The 19,399-nt window shown below is 31.9% G+C and overlaps 2 protein-coding genes and 1 pseudogene across 7 annotated transcripts in view; 2 read left to right on the top strand and 1 right to left on the bottom strand.

The window, feature by feature from the left end:
• LOC129952267 (G protein alpha o subunit) overlaps positions 1-19,399 on the bottom strand; it is a 213,206-nt gene that overhangs the window by 113,394 nt on the left and 80,413 nt on the right. The window lies entirely within an intron of this gene.
• LOC129948910 (guanine nucleotide-binding protein subunit beta-like protein) lies at positions 9,280-9,758 on the top strand (annotated as a pseudogene).
• On the top strand, positions 12,095-13,949 carry LOC129952264 (pickpocket protein 28). Its single transcript, XM_056064769.1, has one exon. It carries the CDS (start codon positions 12,152-12,154, stop codon positions 13,898-13,900), a length of 1,749 nt encoding a protein of 582 aa, XP_055920744.1. The 5' UTR covers positions 12,095-12,151; the 3' UTR covers positions 13,901-13,949.

Below are 19,399 nucleotides of genomic sequence, written 5' to 3'. Positions count from 1 at the left end.
AAATTCAGACAAATTGAATTATAAACACCAATTTTACCTCCCATTTGTCACATTGAAAATGTTGACATTTCTCAACGTTTCAAGGTTCCTAGAGTCGAAATAAAAGATTTTTTGAAAGATGTCTGTGCGTGCGTGTGTACGGTACGTTCTCGAGCTCAAGAACCAGAAGAGATATCTTCCAATAAATTTTGTTATACAGATAATAATTCAGAAAGATGCAGAAAATTGCGTAGGTGGTTTTTTTTGAATAGCAGTTAAAAAAAAAAACCTAAATATCCCAAGAACCAAAAACGCTAGGGACTTAAATTCAATTTTATATAATAAATTGAAAGGTGATACCAAACAAGTATATTATTTGAAAAAATATCCAATTTACGTTTTTTTTATAAATCAAAAAAAAAAATGTGACACCTCGAGAATTTTACGAATAAAAAATGATTTTATCTCAAAAACAATTTTGTACAACGAAGAATAACGTTTTTAACTTCTGGTAAAATTTTGAGAAAAATCGAATTGACGGTTTTCTTACAAAAACAAATAAAAATCTAAAAACAAATTAATAAAAGTTATTAAAAATGTATTTTCTACTAAAATAACTTTTCAAAACTGTGAGACATTGGCTTTAAACTTATTTAATTTTTTTTAAAATATTGGTGTCAAAAATTAAGTAAAATTTTGAGAAAAATCGAATTGACAGTTTCTTACAAAAAATAAAAACCTAATTCTAAAACTTGGTAAAAAATTATTTTTTAAACTCCTTTTTATTTCAAAAAAATATATTTTTCGATATTCAGTAGTTTTTTTTAAATCCAACAGTCCGTTTATTCATAAAAAATAAAATCTACAAAAACTTGGTAAAAAGTAGTGTTCGGTTCTTGATAAATAAACTAATTGTATTTATCCAATTTATAAAAAATTAAGAAAATTCGTAAACATTTGTTTTCCACTAAAAATCTATTTTTGTAAACTTAACTATTTTGTTTATATGAAAAATACTGTTGGTAATTTTAAAATTTTGAAGAATAATTCAACCGAAAATATTTTTAACCGAACTACAACCTACAAATTTTTAAGCAAAACAAACCAACAGACGGGATGGGAAGTTATCAGTGTGGGTCACATCCCAGCCTCTTTTTATTTTTTGAAATTATGCTTCATCGACGTTCGATTCAATGCCTTTAATTTGTTCTATAGAAAATGTATTTATTTTCTAACATAAAATAGTAAAGTGAGTCATGAAATCAAATTTCACTTGTAAAATGAATAATTGTGGTAATTAATTTCGTGTATTAAACAAATTTAGACACCTGCTTCTAAAAAAAACACAACTTGATGTAAAAGTGAAATAAAAAAGAACTCATAAAGCAGCATAATATTGTTTGATGGAGTTTAGCTGTTAAATAACCACGTTAAGCTTCTTTTGATTTTATTAAAAACATTTCAGTATCGAAAATTGTTTGTTTATTAAAAAGAAATAAAATGGTAACAACAATAAAACACAAAAAAAACATGAAAAATATGTTTTTAGTTTGTTCTAAAAATATAGTGGGCGAAAAAATATACGATAGACGAAAGAAATAAAATACACACGTCATGATCATCAGTTTTAAGTTATAAACTTAGCAAGTTGTTTACATTTTTAATTCAAATAACAATTTGCAACAATTTTTCAAAAATTGAATAAATTCTTACAAAAGTTTACACACAGTATGAGAATGTTTTAATCTAGTTTGTGGTAGTGAGTACGTGCGTATGCTTTTTAATAAACTTCACTATGCTTATATATATGTAGTTTTTATTGTTGTATTTCAGTGATTATGCACAGTAGAACCCGAACATAACCAAAAATATACACTTATAATTTTATGAAACCAACATTCTAAGAACTTTTTCTCTTTGGCTAGTGTGTAAGATGCCTGCAAATTCAAAAACAAAAAAAGAATTTCAAAACATACCATATTTATATAAATGTAGAGACCTTATCTCTACTAAGGCAGGTATTTTATAACTGCTTAACTCGCATTTGTGAATTACCTATCCGAGTTCTACTGTACCTGTCGTACCTGCTGTGAGCATTTACTCGTCTGTATCTATGTAAATAAGTTCAAAGATTTTTCGATATTAAAAAAATATTATCGAAAACAAAAAAGTTTTCAGATCTTCAATATTAAAATGTAGATGATGTTTGTTTCAATGTTTATTTAATTTAAAGTCTTCTCAGACTTAATGATTTTCAGAAGAATAAGAATTTGAAGATTTTTTGTAGAATGCAAACTTTTAAGGTAGATGACTTTTCTTTTTGTAATATTGCAGAAAAAGAACTTTTTTCTTTTATTGGTAAAATGCCCTACAGGTCATCAACAGATGCCTTCAGTTGGGAAGGTTTGAGTTTGATAATTTTAATAAATACAAGTTTTTGGCATAATGATGATAATGTGATTTTTAATATAAGAGCTTCAGGTCTTTTTTTAGCATTAAATTGAACTTTAAATGAAAATCCCCTTCATACTAGGGAAAAATAACTCGACTTTTCTTGTTAAAACTATTCTTGTGTTCTAAGAACAGGATTTGAGGAAGGATATTTCTTATGCCTAAAGTTAAACTCTTAGAAGTTTATTATATATCTACAGAATCTGTTCAAGAACGAAAAACAAAAATTAATTTTTGGAATTCCACTAGCTACGCCCATATTAAAAAGAAGAATTCTAGGAATTTCTCAAAAAAGGATATTGGTTTTAGCAGTTTCTTTGCGTTCTTTTATCAATTTTATTAATTAGGTCATGGGAAAGAAAAAGAAAAAAATACAGGTGGAAAAACGTAATTTCATTTTCATAAACAGTAAAATGCAAAACTTAGTCAGTTTGTTTTTGTGTTATCAATTATTTGGCATGAGATATGTGGGTGTTTCAAAAAATTGAAACAATTAACATTTTTTGAAATAAACTAGCTTAAAGGAATATTTTTCAATCAGAACTTTTTTTGGAGAAATAATTATAAATTCAATTTATTATATTATAGAAAAATTACAAATGTTTCGCATTAAAAACTGTTCCGAGAATACCAAACATGAACTACTTACACATTTTAAAAGCTATTAACTGACACTGCAGTCCAACAAAATAAACAACAATTTTACAAGCAACAACTCGTGCAAAACCAGGACTTTGTGGTTTTATGTTTTTGTTTTACTGAACTCTGAATTAAAATCGAATAAAAGTTTAAAAGACACGTTTTCGAAAGAGAAAGCATACAAATGTTAGAGATGAAAAATATAAGAATTTGAAATACAAAGATTGAAGAATGCAGAAGTATCGGAGGATAAAGGTTTGAAAAATGACAAGAAATCGAATATATACAAAATTTTGGCAAAATATAAAGCTTATGAAACACAAGTAGTTGACAAATATATTGATAGTAGGAGAAGGATAAATTGAAATATCGCCATTCATAAATGCTTTTGTACGGATTGAATAGAAATCCTGGAATATCACTTCACCACAAATGTTTTGAAAGCTTGAAGAAGCTTTTGGTTTACAGGTGTGTATAGAGCTTGAAAAGTCTTTTTTTTTTAACATACATAATATCTTTATAGGGTCGGGAATAATATTGAATTTTTAAGGTGTTTTTCTACAATATTTTTACGCAGGGTCAAACATTAAATAGTTTGCAAGAAATCTTAATTGTGCTTGAAATTGTTTTTATGTCTTTCAAAATCTTAAAATACAAAAAAATTTTTTACAAATATTATTCCATCGAGTTCTTTGATGTTAAAAAATTGAAAGAAAATAAATAATACAACTAATTACAGACGACTCACACTGGGGCCGGTTTTATGGAGAGCGTACTTAAAACTCTAGGTGTACTTAATAAAAAGGAAATACAATTCATTAATGAACCAATATTTTTCTTAATTCATTTAAAAAAAAGATAAATGTAATATTTTACAAAGTGTATAGCTTTACAAAGTAGATAAAGAAAGGTTTAAGTTTTTAACGTTCTAATAAATTCACAACGTCAATGTCGAATGATTTTCTATTTACAACAGGTAATGAGAGCATAAGACTCATAAATGGATCAGATGAGATAAATAAACGATTAAAAATATCAGTAATGTTATCTTTTCTGGATGTCTTTCCACTAAAATATTCCGTGTGTGCTTTAAAGTCCTTGTTCCTGGCCTCTTGCGCCTCTTCGCTTAACCATTTAGTAACAAAGCGTTATTAATAATTTCAGGTCCATGAATAAGAATTTTGTGTACAGTTGGGGTCATTGGCATCCATGGATATAATTCTACATATAAACGAGCAGTGTCTCGGCAGTAATTTTTGAACTTTTCAGAGTTGATACTAAGGCCGCTGAATATGGCTGGTAATATTATATAAAATCGTCTAATATGCTCCGGATTCACGCTCAAAAGTTCTAATCCATGAGTGTAGTACAGAAATGCCAAATGACAAGCAACTAGTTTAAGATTATTAAAGTCTTTTGACGTTGCACCACATAAATAGCATCTGAGTGGAGAAATTGTATCAGTTAAGGGATTGCATATTTTTTTATCAACTGTGGTAAAAATGGGTTTGTGATTTACTTTAAATGAATTTCCATTTAAATAAACTAATGAACTTATTAAGTTCCTGATTTCGGCATCGATTTTCTCTTTTTTTCCTTAACAAGTTCATCTGTTTCTTTTGCGTATTTAAGATCAATGGGCCTGCAAAATCTGGGTGAGGAAGGCCTGGGGTTTTGTCACAATACAACTGGCATCTCGTTCGATTTATTTAATACTAACCGTAAAGGTACATTGGAAAAAAGCATATGTTTGTCATCAGAAAATTCTGATATAAAAACTTTTGCTTGTACTGCGTATGGCTAGAACTTCCATCGAACCCCGATTGTTTTTTTTTACTTTTGATTGACAAATTAGAGCACAACAGATCTTTTTATTTATCAAAACACAATTTTAACGATTGTTTTCTAGCAGCCTCTGACCTTCAAAGTTTTACAGATTGATAGAAAATCATGCTAACTCTGCAACAAAAACAAATTTTGCAGGAAACCGTTATTCTCAATTTTGAATTTGAGCACGCTCTTTAAACAACCGGCCCCAGTGTGCGACTGTTAGATGCTTAATCTTAATTGAATCCTAATTGAAAGTTTTGTCATTAAAGTTTTCTGTTGCTTCAAATCAGTTTATACAGAAATTATTCAGCAATTGTTAGATGACTTAAGCAATTAAATCCGATACTTTCATGTGTCTTTCGACAATGGCTTAGAATGACGTTTCCGAAAACATTGATCAAACTTAATTTTTCGCAGACCTATTTTTTATTATAAATCAATACAATTTTAAAACAAATATTTACCAGCTCAATTTTTTTAAGAAGAATAACGAACATTATCTCCGGAATACTGAAGAAGAATAAGGTTCTTGATATTTAATATAATTTTTTGAAATATCTAACAAACATATTTTTTACAAAAAATAAATTCCTGCGAAATTCCTAGGCTTCAATTTAATGGTCGGAGCCATAAAATTCTCCTAGCCTTCAAATTGCACTCTTACAATGAGTTTTCTTGGCTTTAATTCGAATCTGTCTTGAAACTCGGTTTCACAGTTAGAGGGTTTTTAAAATTCGTATAAAATGCATGTATGAGGGTTTTTGAAGCTGTGAAATAGTTGTGTTTGTTTAATATTTATAAAAACATAATTTAAAAAATTTTAAATCTCATATTTTAATATTCAGTACAAAATTTTTGGAATAGAAAGAGCCACAGTTGTTTGAAAGTTAGGTATTGTTTAATGTTGAAAACGGTTACTTTTGAAATTTGAGCAGATAGTTAAACTGAAAGCTAATAACATAACTTATAAAATTTTCCAGAAAGTTAGTAAGATTCTACGATTATTTAAACTGTTCATAATGAAATTCATTACAATTGTTAACAACTAGGTCCGGATTCGAATTCAGGACATCTTAGTCCTTTAAAAAAGTATATCGTTTTGATTGTGGAACAAAAAAAAACTTATTTTGCAACAATTGTTTATGAGTTCATAGATTCCAAAGCTCTTAAAAATTTCTATTTGGGTTATAACAGAAATCTTAATTTAAAAGACACCAATGGAAAATTATAATATAGTGGGTCGAATCCCAGCTTTTTTTTTGTTTAGATTTTATAAAAGCATTAAAATAATGATAAGCCAAAATTCAAGTTCCCACTAATTGTTTTAAATGCCGACCAAGAATTAAGTTTTAAAATGTCTCTATTCAGTTAGTTAGTGAAAACAAAGGTCAAAAACTATACATTTTCATATTATTTTCAAATTTTCTCAATGTATGTAAAAATCCTTAATTGTACCTTTTATATGGGTCAAAGCCTTTTGGTCTGTTAAACAAAGACGTGTGTACACTTAACCCTGAAAAATGCTCTGCAATAAATTTTATTATATTCACACATGACACAATTCATACAAAACTGTGTTTCTAAATAGAAAAGCACTTATACCTTTTGCACATTTTGAAGATGTAAAGATGTCAACTTCATAAAATGTTAAAAATAAATTAAAGAAAATAAAAAAACAAACACATCACAAATGACAAAATATTTAATAAAAGAAACTAATTAAATAAATTAATTAAAAGTAAGTACTTATATATAACTCTGGCAAAATATATCTACCATAATATACATACAAATAAATTAAGGATTCTTCTCTTTTCTAAAAGGACTTCATACATGATTAAATTAAATTTGACAGTTGCTGAAGAAATTTGCTTCTGGAAGGTTGGTAGCATTTGTCAGCAAAAATTCATATACAGTTTATATGTACTCCTTGCTTTCGTTTCATTAAGCAACAATGTAATTTTTGTATTTATTTTTATATAATGTATGTATGAAGGAGTATAAGGACCTTATTTTTGTAGATATGTATGAATATAGCATCTAAGCATATCCTTTTAACTTGTAATATTTTGCTGTGTAAAATCTTTTGAGGCTACTCGGAGAAGAAAATATAATTTTATCGACCGTTGTCGCTCGTCGCTATGCTGATGTGCGTCGTCGTCCTTATCATCCTCGTTTCACTGGAAAACTGGATGAGGAGGAGAAGAAGGATGTATTCGTATATTGTGGCAATGTAATGAAATACCTCCGACTAAACTTTCCTTTCTCCATATTATCCCTGGTTAACCTTTAACTTTCATGCAACGCTTACATTTTCTTTCACTTTATTTCTATTTTTTAACATTGTCTAGTAGACTTTTATATATGTATATCATGTTCGCACATCTATACACAACTCGTTTATTTTTTTAAGCAGCATCCTGGGTAGAAGTTGCAAGGTAATAGGTGGCACAAATAATATTAAACTGGAAAATATGTCATTGATAACATTCTTTATTGCTTCTGTCAGATGTCAAACATATATAGAAGTGGCATAGAAAATTGTAGACATCAAAGCTTGGTGTGGTGCTATGGTGAGGGGGGAGAGAGAGAGGGATGCGGGATGAAGAGACAAGTTCATGAAACTTATAACCATGATAAGGAGACATCATTATTTTGAAAAAGTTTACGAAGGAATTCGTTTTTTTAGACTTTTTTCACTTTTTTTTTAAGGTAATAGAGGTATAGCTGCCTCGAAGGTAGAAGTAGTAGTATTTTGACTTCTGTCAAGGAGCTTCTGGGAAATATATGATGAAGCACTTAGGGAATGTGTAGCAACAGTATAGCTATTTATTTGAATGAAATGTGGAATATACAAGTCATTTAACAATTATTCTCATTTTTGGAGAGAAAGTTAGACATTTCAAAATTCCATTTCCGTGAGAAAATTGTATTCGTGGTTGCCAAATGAAGCGATTAAATTCTTTGTCCATAAATTTAATATGGATTTCTCTACTTTTTTTGTTCGTATCAAATCAGCCTAATGGGTGGATGTCCTTGTATAAAGAAATTATTTAATTCATGAGAGCCAATTTCCACTAATTATGTTAAACGTAACGTATGTAGATCAGTGTTGTCGTTGTCGAAGAAAAACTCGAATCAGTAACACAGCTGTCAAAAAAAGTAGTAAAGTAGTAGTGTACTGGGAGTTTTAATGTTGGTATATTGTTTTTGTTTGCCTTCAAAAAACTTGCGTCAAGAATAAAATGACGTGTAGTTGTAAGTTTTTCTTTTGTTTGTAAGAAAAACTTAAAATTTGTATACGTCAAAAATTTTAAATACGTCATTTTTCGAAATATACAATTATTTTAAAAGTATTTTAAAATTATATCTGTTTTCAAACGGTGGGTTCAGATTCAAGATACCTTGAAACGTGGAGAAATATCAATCAGTATCAGTGCTGTCGTGAATGCAATACATTTAAATATAAAGCTAAAATTAGAAACATTGGCTTTTAATGACACTTTTAAAAGTTAGTGCTGCCAAGTTTGTTCTTAACTTAAAGAGTAATACATTTTTAGAATATTGATTTGACAACATTTTAATGTGTTCTGATTTGTTAACCAATTTAAAAGTGAAAATACGAAAGCTTCAAGGTGCCGAAAGTAGTGTAAATCTACTATAGTAGTGTATTCAGCCACACTGCCATGAATGCATTTGTTTCTCTTTGTTTCTTTTCTTTTTTAAAATGTGTACATATGTAGGAGGATAATAAAAATATGTCTTTTTCCTTGCTATAGGTACACGTATAGAATTTATAAACAAAAATGTGCAACCTTTTCCAATTTTAAAATATTAAATTGTCCTTTAACAAATTGCATCACGCACATCGACTGTTAATTTATTAATTTATTCATTCGTTTGCTGTTTTACACAAAATTAGCCTCCAGACACGATATATGGATTGGATATAAGTATCTATAGATACACTCTGATGTGTCAGGAAAAATGAGTATCGGTTTTTTTTTATATTGTAGAGGATAAGATTTATTGGATTATTCGAAATATAAAACAGGATATCAACACTCAAAGTGGAAATGCTCATTAATAAAAGCGGTGGAATTTAAAGTTTTTTTTTACTTTTGCCGTTTAATAAAACTGTGGAGCTTTTACTTTAATATTATATCCATTCATATGAATGATTACTAAAAAAACGGACTTATTTAAAATAGTATCCTGACACTTTTGAAGCTATCATCTTTTGACATTGCCAAGTAAAAACGTGTGTCGAAACTAAAAAATGGAACGATACGCGATTCAACAACCCTTTTTTTTCATCGAACTTTTTCCTTGAGTTGAGGCGTGTAGCTAACGCTCCGGCAAAAATAAATTAAATAAATTATGCCTGAGACATTACAATTACGAGGAACCTTTTTGGGACACAATAGCTGGATTATCCAAATCGCAACCAACCCAAACGATCCCGAAACCATCATTTCTGCTTCTCGCGACAAGACCTTGATTGTATGGAAATTGACCCGCAGAAGCGTATTTACGGACACTCTCACTTTGCCCTTTATGGTTCATGGGACAAGACCCTTCGTCTCTGGGATTTGGCCACCGGAAAGACCACTCGTTGTTTTGAAGACCACACCAAAGATATTTTGTTAGTTGCGTTCTCCACTGACAACCGTCAAATTGTATCCGGATCCCGGGAAAAGACTTATACACCTTGGACATTAAGGACATCATCAATGCTTTGTGCTTCTCACCCAACCGCTACTGGTTGTACGTCAACTACGGTCCATCTATCAAGATCTGGGATTTGGCATGCAAAAAGACAGTCGAGGAACTCCGCCCACAGGTTGTCTTCCCATTAGCCATTAGCCAAGGGCGATCCAGCACAGTGCTTGTCTCTGGCCTGGTATACTGACGGACAAACCTTGTTCGCTGGTTACTCAGACAACACCATCTGTGTCTCGCAAGTGTCGGTCTCATTTTTAACATTTTTATATTTTTTTCTTTGAAAAAATATAACTACTCAAAAGTAAAAAACTTGTATAAAACGTACGAAACAACACGTCATCCTCGGTTCCAACGCTCGTTCACAATGACATTCCCTATGTAAGCTCGATTGATAAGACCAATTTGCTAGCAGCTCAGTTTGCTGTTGATTCGACGCTACCAGGGGGTGTCTTCAGTCCTCCTGTTCTTGAGAGCGTTAACGAATTATGGGACACAAATCTTCTTTCGCACTCGTGCAGGTGCAAGAGTACTAAAAGACCTTGACATACACAAATCTGCTGGCCCGGAAAGTATTCTCCCTATTGTTCTGAAGAGGTGTTCTTCAACGCTGGCAAAACCATTGCGTAAGCTTTTAAACCTTTCTTACTCTACAGGTCTCTTTCCGAGCGAATGGAAAACAGCATTCGTACAGCCAAATAGCACTTACGTCACTTTTTTAAAAAGTCATGGAAACGCTGATCAATTTTCAGCTTAAAAAATATCTAGAAGAACGGAAGCTTCTTAATGACCGACAGTATGGCTTTCGTTGCAATAGGTCCACTGGTGATCTCATGGTCTATCTCACCGAACAGTGTAACAAATCTTTACATCGTTTTGGAGAAGATAAGATTATTGCACTTGATATTTGAAAGGCATTTGATAGAGTTAGGCATTAAGCTCTCTTATTGAAAATGCGTGCATTTGGTATTGATAAATCCTTTCTTCGTTGGGTTAGAACTTACTTTCGGACCTTTCAATTTAAGTAGTATTGGACGGGTTCAAATCTGATAATCACAAAATAAACGCTGATGTACCCCAGGGCTCCGTTTTGTCTCCGACTCTCTTCCTTATTTTTATAAATGATCTTTTGCCTTAAACTTCTTACCCAATAATTTGTTTCACGGATGACAATATCTTTTCATATTCGTTCTTAGATTTTCATTCTTGTCTTTAGGATGTGGAACTTATGATCAGCTCATTAAATTCTGATCTCGACAGCAATGTACAATGGGGAATCAAAAACTCATTCGATATTGCCAAAAATGCTTCTAGAAGCTTTGGATTTCTACGAAATTTTTCACTCCTTCTGATCTGACTGTAATTTACAAAGCCTTCAATTGTCCAAAACTTGAATATGACCCCCTAAAACAAGTTTAAGTATTTTGGACAGGATCCAAAAAAGAACTGTGAAAATGATAGGTGATAGAACTTTAACCGAAACAATTACGTCACTTGAACACCGCCGGCCGGAATGTTGTATGCCTGTCGTTATTCTAACGATATTTTTATAAACAGTGCTCTATCGAATTAGCGAATTATCCAGTTGCATTCCCCCCCTCAAACAATTCAGCCTTAATACTCGTACTTCTAGGAATGCACATCAGTTTAACCTTCAGCTCAATTTCGGACGTACTGTCAAGTATAGAGATTCTTTTTTTAACCACTCATCGAGAATGTGGAATGCTTTACCCAGTTCTGTTTTTCTCTATTTTGATATCCATAACTTGAAGACTAATGGGCATCAGTATCTCCCCTTAAATCCTTCCCAATTTTCTTAAAGCTCGCACTGTGTTTAAACTTTCAACATGTTAAGGGTATTAATAACTCCTTGAGTGCCTATTTATTATTTAAAAAAAATACATTTAAAGCATTTAAAACCAAGACTCGAATTTCTGCTGATTGTTCCCTAAAATTTATCAAAGTACTTTCAAAACCAATTGATGTTCAAAAAATGTATGAAAAAAGGTGATAATAAAATTACAATTATTCTCAAATCTTCAAAATTTGTACATAAGAAAAGAAACTTGTTACGTTTAAGATATTTAAATTTGAATTTACAACAGTTAACTCTTTTTTTATAAAATCATTACGTAAAGAAAGTGAACAGACATTTATTTAAAAATGCGTTTTCTTTAAAATTTTGTATATTCTATTATTAAGGTACCAATTGTGAATGCACCATAGTGCTTACTGGAAGTTATCGATATCCATAATTTTAAATATAGAATGAAAGAAAAAGCACATTAATTAACTTTACAATTTTAATCACTTAAAGAGTAATAAGAAAGAGTGAGAGAGAGCTGCATTACATTTTGTTTGTTCCTTTTTGATAAAAAAGACAAGAGCTTTCATCCACCATTCATCGTCCATCTCTGCCACCTGCCACCTGTCAAGTGTCATTGTCATTATCTTTGAATCCCTGTTCATAACCGCATTTTTCTGATAGTTTTACTATTTTATCTAATTTTTTTTGTTTTAATTTAAAATCATGAAAGATCAAAATTCAAATAATTCAACAAGTCGTGGTCGAATTAAGATGTTCACTGTGGGCGACTCATTTGACTCAATGGATCACGAGAATAAAACCCTTCCGCTATCCCTGCCGACACTACCCCAATCAACGCAACGCCCTCCAACACCTTCTACTATCAAACCTCCAAAACCTCGCCTCGTGAATCACATCTACCACGAGTACTGCAACTACACGACCATCCATGGAGTCCAATACCTCGGACAGAAGCGTCCATTTCGTGAGAAAATCGTTTGGATTGTGGCTTTGGTGATCTCCATTATCATCTGTACCCATCTGATCTATAATACCTACATCAAGTGGGTTGAGACTCCGGTGATTGTGAGTTTTTCAGAGAAATCAACGCCCGTCTGGAATATACCCTTCCCGGCGGTGACAATCTGTTCGGAGACAAAGAGTTTTAAAAATGAAAGTTTCGACTTCACTCAGTTCTATAGGCATTTAAAAAGCTTCGAGGAGAGAGAATACGAGAAGCCTGAGAATATGTCACAAATGGAATTGAACAGAATGAGGAGCTTACTGCAGATCTGTGGAAATCATTTGGTTGATGAAATCAACTTGCCCCATTTCGAAGAGACCAAATACGATGAGCGTTTAGATGAAATAGTTCCACGCTTTGAGAAGTCTTTTCCGTATTGCAAGTGGATGGCTCACTTTGGCGACTGCAAAGAGGTATTTTTCAAGACCTATACCGAGGAGGGTATATGCTACACCTTCAATGGACTGAATGCTTCCGAACTGTATCGAGAGGACACTTATCAACACCAGCACTTTCTCAGTCAGGAGGCGATGCACAGGAGAAAATACTCCACAGAATGGTCGCTTCAGGGAGGATACTACTATAACACCAGCATGGAGACATTCCCTGCCCGCGTCCTGGGAGCAGGTTCGAGAGCCGGATTGATGGTGTCATTGCAAAGCTTCGAACAAGACTTCGATTACATTTGTCGCGGAGCACTCGAAGGCTTCAAGGTGACTCTACACTCGCCCGATGACGTTCCACAGGTCTCACGAAATTTCATCCGAGTTCCCTACGATAAAGAAGTTGTGGTCCTCGTCAAGCCGAATATGATCACAACAATGAACGCTATCAGCGACTACGAACCAAACCGTCGACAGTGCTTCTTCAACACAGAACGCTACTTGCGCTTCTTCCAGGTCTACACTCAGAACAATTGCGAACTGGAATGCCTCAGCAACTACACGCTGAGCAAATGCGGCTGTGTAAAATTCTCCATGCCCCGACATCCCGACACACCCGTTTGTGATGAGACCAAAATCCACTGTTTCGACCTAGCCGAGGATGACCTGCTGGTCCATGAGTTCGCCGAAGGCTTCACAGACTCCAAATCAATCGATAGCGATAATTCAAAATGCAATTGCCTTCCGTCGTGTACGTCGTTGGATTACAACACCGAATTGTCGCAGGGCGACTACAGTGTCCAAAAGATGTTAAAATCACATGGCGACACACATTACATGGCCGAGAACGAGGGCGTGCGTATATCTAAGCTGTCGATGCACTTTAAAGACAATCAATTTATCACGTCGAAGCGGTCCGAGTTGTATGGCATTACGGATTTTGTGGCCAATTGTGGCGGATTGTTGGGACTTTTTATGGGATTCTCGGCACTGAGCATTGTTGAGTTTTTTTATCATTTCACTGTTCGTCTGATGACAAACATTCAAGATGCTAGAAGGATTTGATGTGGCTGTGAAGTGTTGTCTTTTATTTTTTAATGTTTTTTTTATTAAGTAAGCTAATATGTAAATTTAGATGTAAAATATTAATTGTAAATAAATGATTGTAAATTTTGTATAGAATGGAAAGGAAATACTTTTTGTTTGTATCTTGGTTCGAGTGGATTTTAATTACGTTCTTCACTTTTAATGCATTGGGAAGCTAACCATGACTATCTCTTATTTTTTGTATCTAAAGATTGAGAAGTTTAAAAAATTCATTTAAAGAATGAACGGTTTGCAAATTTAATTTAAAAAATAACACATTTTAAGCCAAAATGTATTTTAGTAACGGCCAACGGAGAGGAATTAATAAATAAAAACAATTGTAGGTAATAACTGTTTTTATATATACATTTTCTTCTGGCCAAACATACAAGTTTTAAAAAAGATTGCAATTGGGTTTCCAGACTGGTAACGTTGCTGAATAGAATAGTTATGCGAATAAAACATTGGGTAAGATTTTAAGGTATCATAAGTGGATTTCTTAACTCGTTATATCAAAAAATTTAACACGGTTTAGGTTTCAAAAACATCGATTTTCAACATAAAGAGTTTTTAACTGACATATTGTTCGCATATTTCCAAAAAAAAAAGAGGCTGCGATAACTTAACATCCCGTCTGTCGATTTGTCTTGCTTAAAAGGTAGGTTTTCCTGTTGGGTTAAAAAAATTGTCATTTGAATTATTCTTATAATTTTTTAAATTACCAACAATATTTTTCATATCAAGAAAGAGTTAAGTTTGAAAGTGTGCTTTTGTTAAATAGATTTTTAGAAAACATGATGAATGAAATTAATTTTAAAGATATCAAGAACCGAACATCAATTTTTACCAAATTTGCGTACAGTTGGATTAAAAAAAAAACAGCTGAATAAAAGTAGTTTAAAAACAGTATCTTAAAGTTTTGAAAAGATATTTGAGTCGAAAATCATTTTTTAAAAACTTTTATTTATTTGTTAAGGTATTTATTTTTTTTTTTTAAACTGTGAATTCGATTTTTATCAAAAATTTTACTGAATGTTGAAAACAATCTTACTAAGTAACTCTGCCTGTCTGTTACTCAATCACGCCTTAACTACTGAACCAATTTGCATGAATTTTGGTATGGAGATATTTTCATACCCGAGATAGGACTAGGCTACTTTTTACCCCGGTATGACGCATTCCCATGGAAAAATTCAGTCGGGCCGATCGCTGCTGAACAGATTTTGTCTCTAGTTTGAGACATAAGAAAGGACATGTGTTACTTTTGACCTCGGGAAAACAACGCATTCCCATGGCAAAACTTACTTTCCGGGGAATCTGAATCTTTCACTCCTAAATTATCAAAGATTTGAATAATATTTGGATAAAATTGCTATTACAAACAAAAACAACGCATTTCCAACCCATGAAAGTCGCTGGTAAAATCTAGTATTTCTTATAAGTTAAAATTAGTTGGAAGCCATAATTTCAAATTTTTGGAAAGATATTTGTGTCGAAAATCAATTTTTACCAACTTTGAGTTATGTTTTTTCTAGTTTTTTATTTTAAAACTGTCAATTTGATTTATCTTAAAATTTTACCAGATGTTAAAAACGTTATTTTTTGTTGCACAAAATTGTTTCGGAGATGAAATCATTTTTTATTCGAAATATTTTGGAGGTCACGAATTTGTTTTTTTTTCAGTTGTTTTTCTATTTAAACACCGTTAATTGGATGTTTTTCCAAAAATATACTGGTTTGGTATCACTTTAAAATATATTGTCACCGTTCTATTAAAACTCCCTTAGTCCATTTTTTGTGTTTTGAGATATTTACATTTAAAATTTGAAATCAGTATACAAATGAATAGATTTTGGGAGCTTTAATTCTTTATAATTTAAAAATAGTGCCTCGGTGAACTTAGGGAGTTTTGAGAAAATATAAATTTTGTTATTTGCATGAACTTAGTGTATTTATTTCATTTTTACGGGAAATGCACTTAGGGAGTTTTCAAAGAACGACGACGAAATATAAAATTTAATTCAACACCGTAGCAATTTTCTTGAGAGCCCTTTCTGCATCTTTCTGCATTACTATCTGTGTAACAAAATTTATTTGAAGTCTATATCCCTTCTGGTTCTTGAGCTATGGACAATGAAAAAAACGTTGTGAACGTACGTACACACGCACGCCCAGACATCTTTCTAAAAATCTTTTATTTCGACTTTAGGGATCTTGAAACGCCGAGAAATGTCAACATTTTCAATTTGACAAATCGGACCCATTACAATAACTTTCTTTGAGAAGTTAAAAATGAAGGTATTAAGTTTGAGAAGAAATAGCATTTTAGGGGAACATAAACAAAACAGCTTCAACTGCGACAATTTTTTAAAACACTTTTCAAACTTTAGAAAAAACCGTATCCTTTCTAAGAAGTTTGCTCTTTGTTGTGTTGTGATTTTCACTTTTCTGAATTATTACGAAATTCGAAGTAGCAAACCTTGAATTTAAAATTTTCATAGTTTTGAAAAATACGTTTTGGGAGTTCAACTTTTAGTGCTGATTTCAATTCCTAACTTTTTTTTTAACTATTTACTAAAGTTTTAAAAATACCCAACACCAACATTATTTTAATAGTTTTTTTAATATACATATTTTAAAAACTTTATATGATATAATTGTTTAGAGGACAGATTGGTAAAATAGCGAAATATTTGTTCAATCCGTTGAGTATTTTTTTTTTAAACAGGTTAAGTACAAATGGTTCAAAATTTCTTTAAGATTAATTTGAAACACATGAAATTTTACAATTTTTGAAGATTTTTCGAACATTTTCTACACATTTCAACTGAATTTCAAAGAAAGGGATTACAGATTTGGAAAACCATGACGTAGCCGTGTACATGTGTTTTTATATTTTATTTTAAAAAGTAATATTTCGAAAACCTTATATGGTTGAGCAATTTTGAAGTCAGCTATAAATTAAATGGTTCCGAAAACAGTGAAAATGCATACAAGAAATTAATTTATGGATTAAGAGAAAATGTTGAAAAACATTAAGAAATTAAATATTTGTGTGTTCACATTTGCCAAAGTTTATATTTCTTTCTTTCAGGAAATGTCTGTTTTCTCAGAAATGTTAACCAAATTTTTCATTTGATTCGTTTGTGAAAAACCTTGAAAATATAATTTCTGCTCTTCATTACACAAATAGGAAGAAAAGAAATGTAAAGCTCATATGACTTCTGGGTTTAGAATTCCATTTAAATTTATTCTCCTGCTCCACAAAACTGAGAAAATTCCCAGAAATCTAAGAAGTTTAAACCATTCATTTTTTTTTATTTTTAAATTACTGTCAACTTATTTTAATAGTGCCTCGAAACTTTCTGTTGTGGAAAACAATTTGTTGTTTAAGTTTCACTGTCTATTAAAAATTATCAAGTTTCAGAATTTCGAAAAACTTTCAATTAAATATTTGGAAAAAACCGAAACTAAGGACGGCCATTCACGACACAAAATAACCGCGCAACTTGGGGTTTGTACAGATTGTTTATGTTATAAATGTGGTTGTTTGTGTAATTAACTGTTTTAAATTAAAAATAATTTTGATTTTTGTTCAGTTATGTCAACTTGTGCAGATATTTTGTGACCTGAATATTAAAATCTGTGCAATTACTTATTTAAAAACAAAAATGCCTGGAACATTTTTGACATTTTCTCTAACACACAACTTTTGAAAATTGAAGAAGTTTACTTTTAAGAACTGACTTGCGTAAAATATCAATTTAAGGAGTTATTTTGTAGCGTGAATGGTCGGCCTTAGAATTTTAAGTTCATTTAGTTTTTTAAATGTTCGTCTATAGGTTCAATTTTCAAAATGTATTCAAAAGGAGTTTGACAAATTTAAATTTTTTTCTTGAACTCACCCTTCCACTAATCACCATGTATGGTAAATTATTAAGTTAACTCAACACGAAACGATGTTGCAACAAGCCGCACAGGACACGTTACAAACGATTTATTGACGAATAAGTTCCATAAGCGTGATGTTTCAAAAAATTGGCCAGGCTATTGTATGCTTCTTTTTGACGATTTAACGCCTCTAGACTATTTTCGTGGGGGCTAAGTTAAAGCATTAATTTGTCGACACCTTTGGAAGAGCTCAGAGCCACTATTAAACTCTAGATAGTTGCCGAAATGGGTAACTGCTCCATCGAAAATTGGATCCAACGAATCGACCACAGAAAACGTGCCCGCGGTGGCCATATGAATAAAGTCGAGTTGCATTCATAAGAATTTTCACTTCGAATTAATAAAAGTTTCTAACTACCTTCAAACAACGTTAAACAAATGTTTCAGCCCTAAATAATTTTAAAAGGAAAAACTCATAATAGGGGAAAAATTAATTGAAAATTTCAGAAGCAGTTAATCAGACTGATTATTTCAATAGAAATTTGTGTGTTTCACTAACTTATTTAAAATGTGTCTACAGATGTCAAAAACATGTTCTCGAAATTTAAAAGAATGTTTTCGTCTCCAAACATTACAACCACATTTTCATTAACAAAAATTAAATTCGAAAATATAGTGATTAACTATTTTACACTTCTTGAATCTTATGTTCATTAAATCGGTTCAAAATAAACTGAAATGAGAATATAACATAAAAAATAATAAAAAAGTATAGGGCTGAAATTGGTCATCTGTCAAACTAAGTTGTTAAACCAATTTATTTTTCAGTTGAAAGTCTCAGATTTGAGAAAATCAATCGCAGTCAGTCAAGTAAGAGCGTGGTCGACTTTACCAACTGTTAATAAAAGATTTCGATCTAATTCCTTAACGAACCTTCAGAGCGAAGCTTGATGCATTGTCAACAAAGGTTCAGTTGTCGTTGACCTTTTGAAAGAGAATTACGTTAAACGTCATGAGTGCTAAGGCTGCGCTACGAGGCTGTGTTCCTTTGCATCCCCCTGAAAGGTCCAAAATGTCGCAATCAGCGGCTGCTAAATATATGAGAAAGATGAAAAGATGAAAAAAGAATAGTGAATCTGTTATCACGCAATCCTGCTTTAACACTGCGGCAAGGACAAGCAAAATTAATGGCAAAAGGTTAGGTTTATCCTACGAAACTATCCAAACCCCTCTTCATCCTCATGATCTGAAATGGCGCAACATAATGAAGAAGCCTCTTCCTGATAAAGCGACTCGCTTGGGCTGCATGAGAATATTGATAGAGATTTTTAAAATGTCATTTTTATTGATGAATGTTCTATATGGGCCAGTTCTGTCCTCACACGAGCCTGGTCAGCTTCCACCAATAGGCTTGTTCAGCTTCCACCAATAGGCTTGTTCAGCTGACCGTAAAACATGGAATAAAGGTGCACCGTTGGGGCTGCTTCTCAAAGCAGGGATTCAGCACTTTGTACCTCTTTACTGACAACCTAAATGACGAGAAAATGATAAAAATCTACAAAAATGCTTTACTGGCATCTGCCAAAG

This window comes from Eupeodes corollae, chromosome 3 (assembly GCF_945859685.1).
Source record: "Eupeodes corollae chromosome 3, idEupCoro1.1, whole genome shotgun sequence".
In the NCBI taxonomy this organism is placed as follows: Eukaryota; Metazoa; Arthropoda; class Insecta; order Diptera; family Syrphidae; genus Eupeodes; species Eupeodes corollae.
This window is presented reverse-complemented; position numbering and strand designations above follow the sequence as displayed.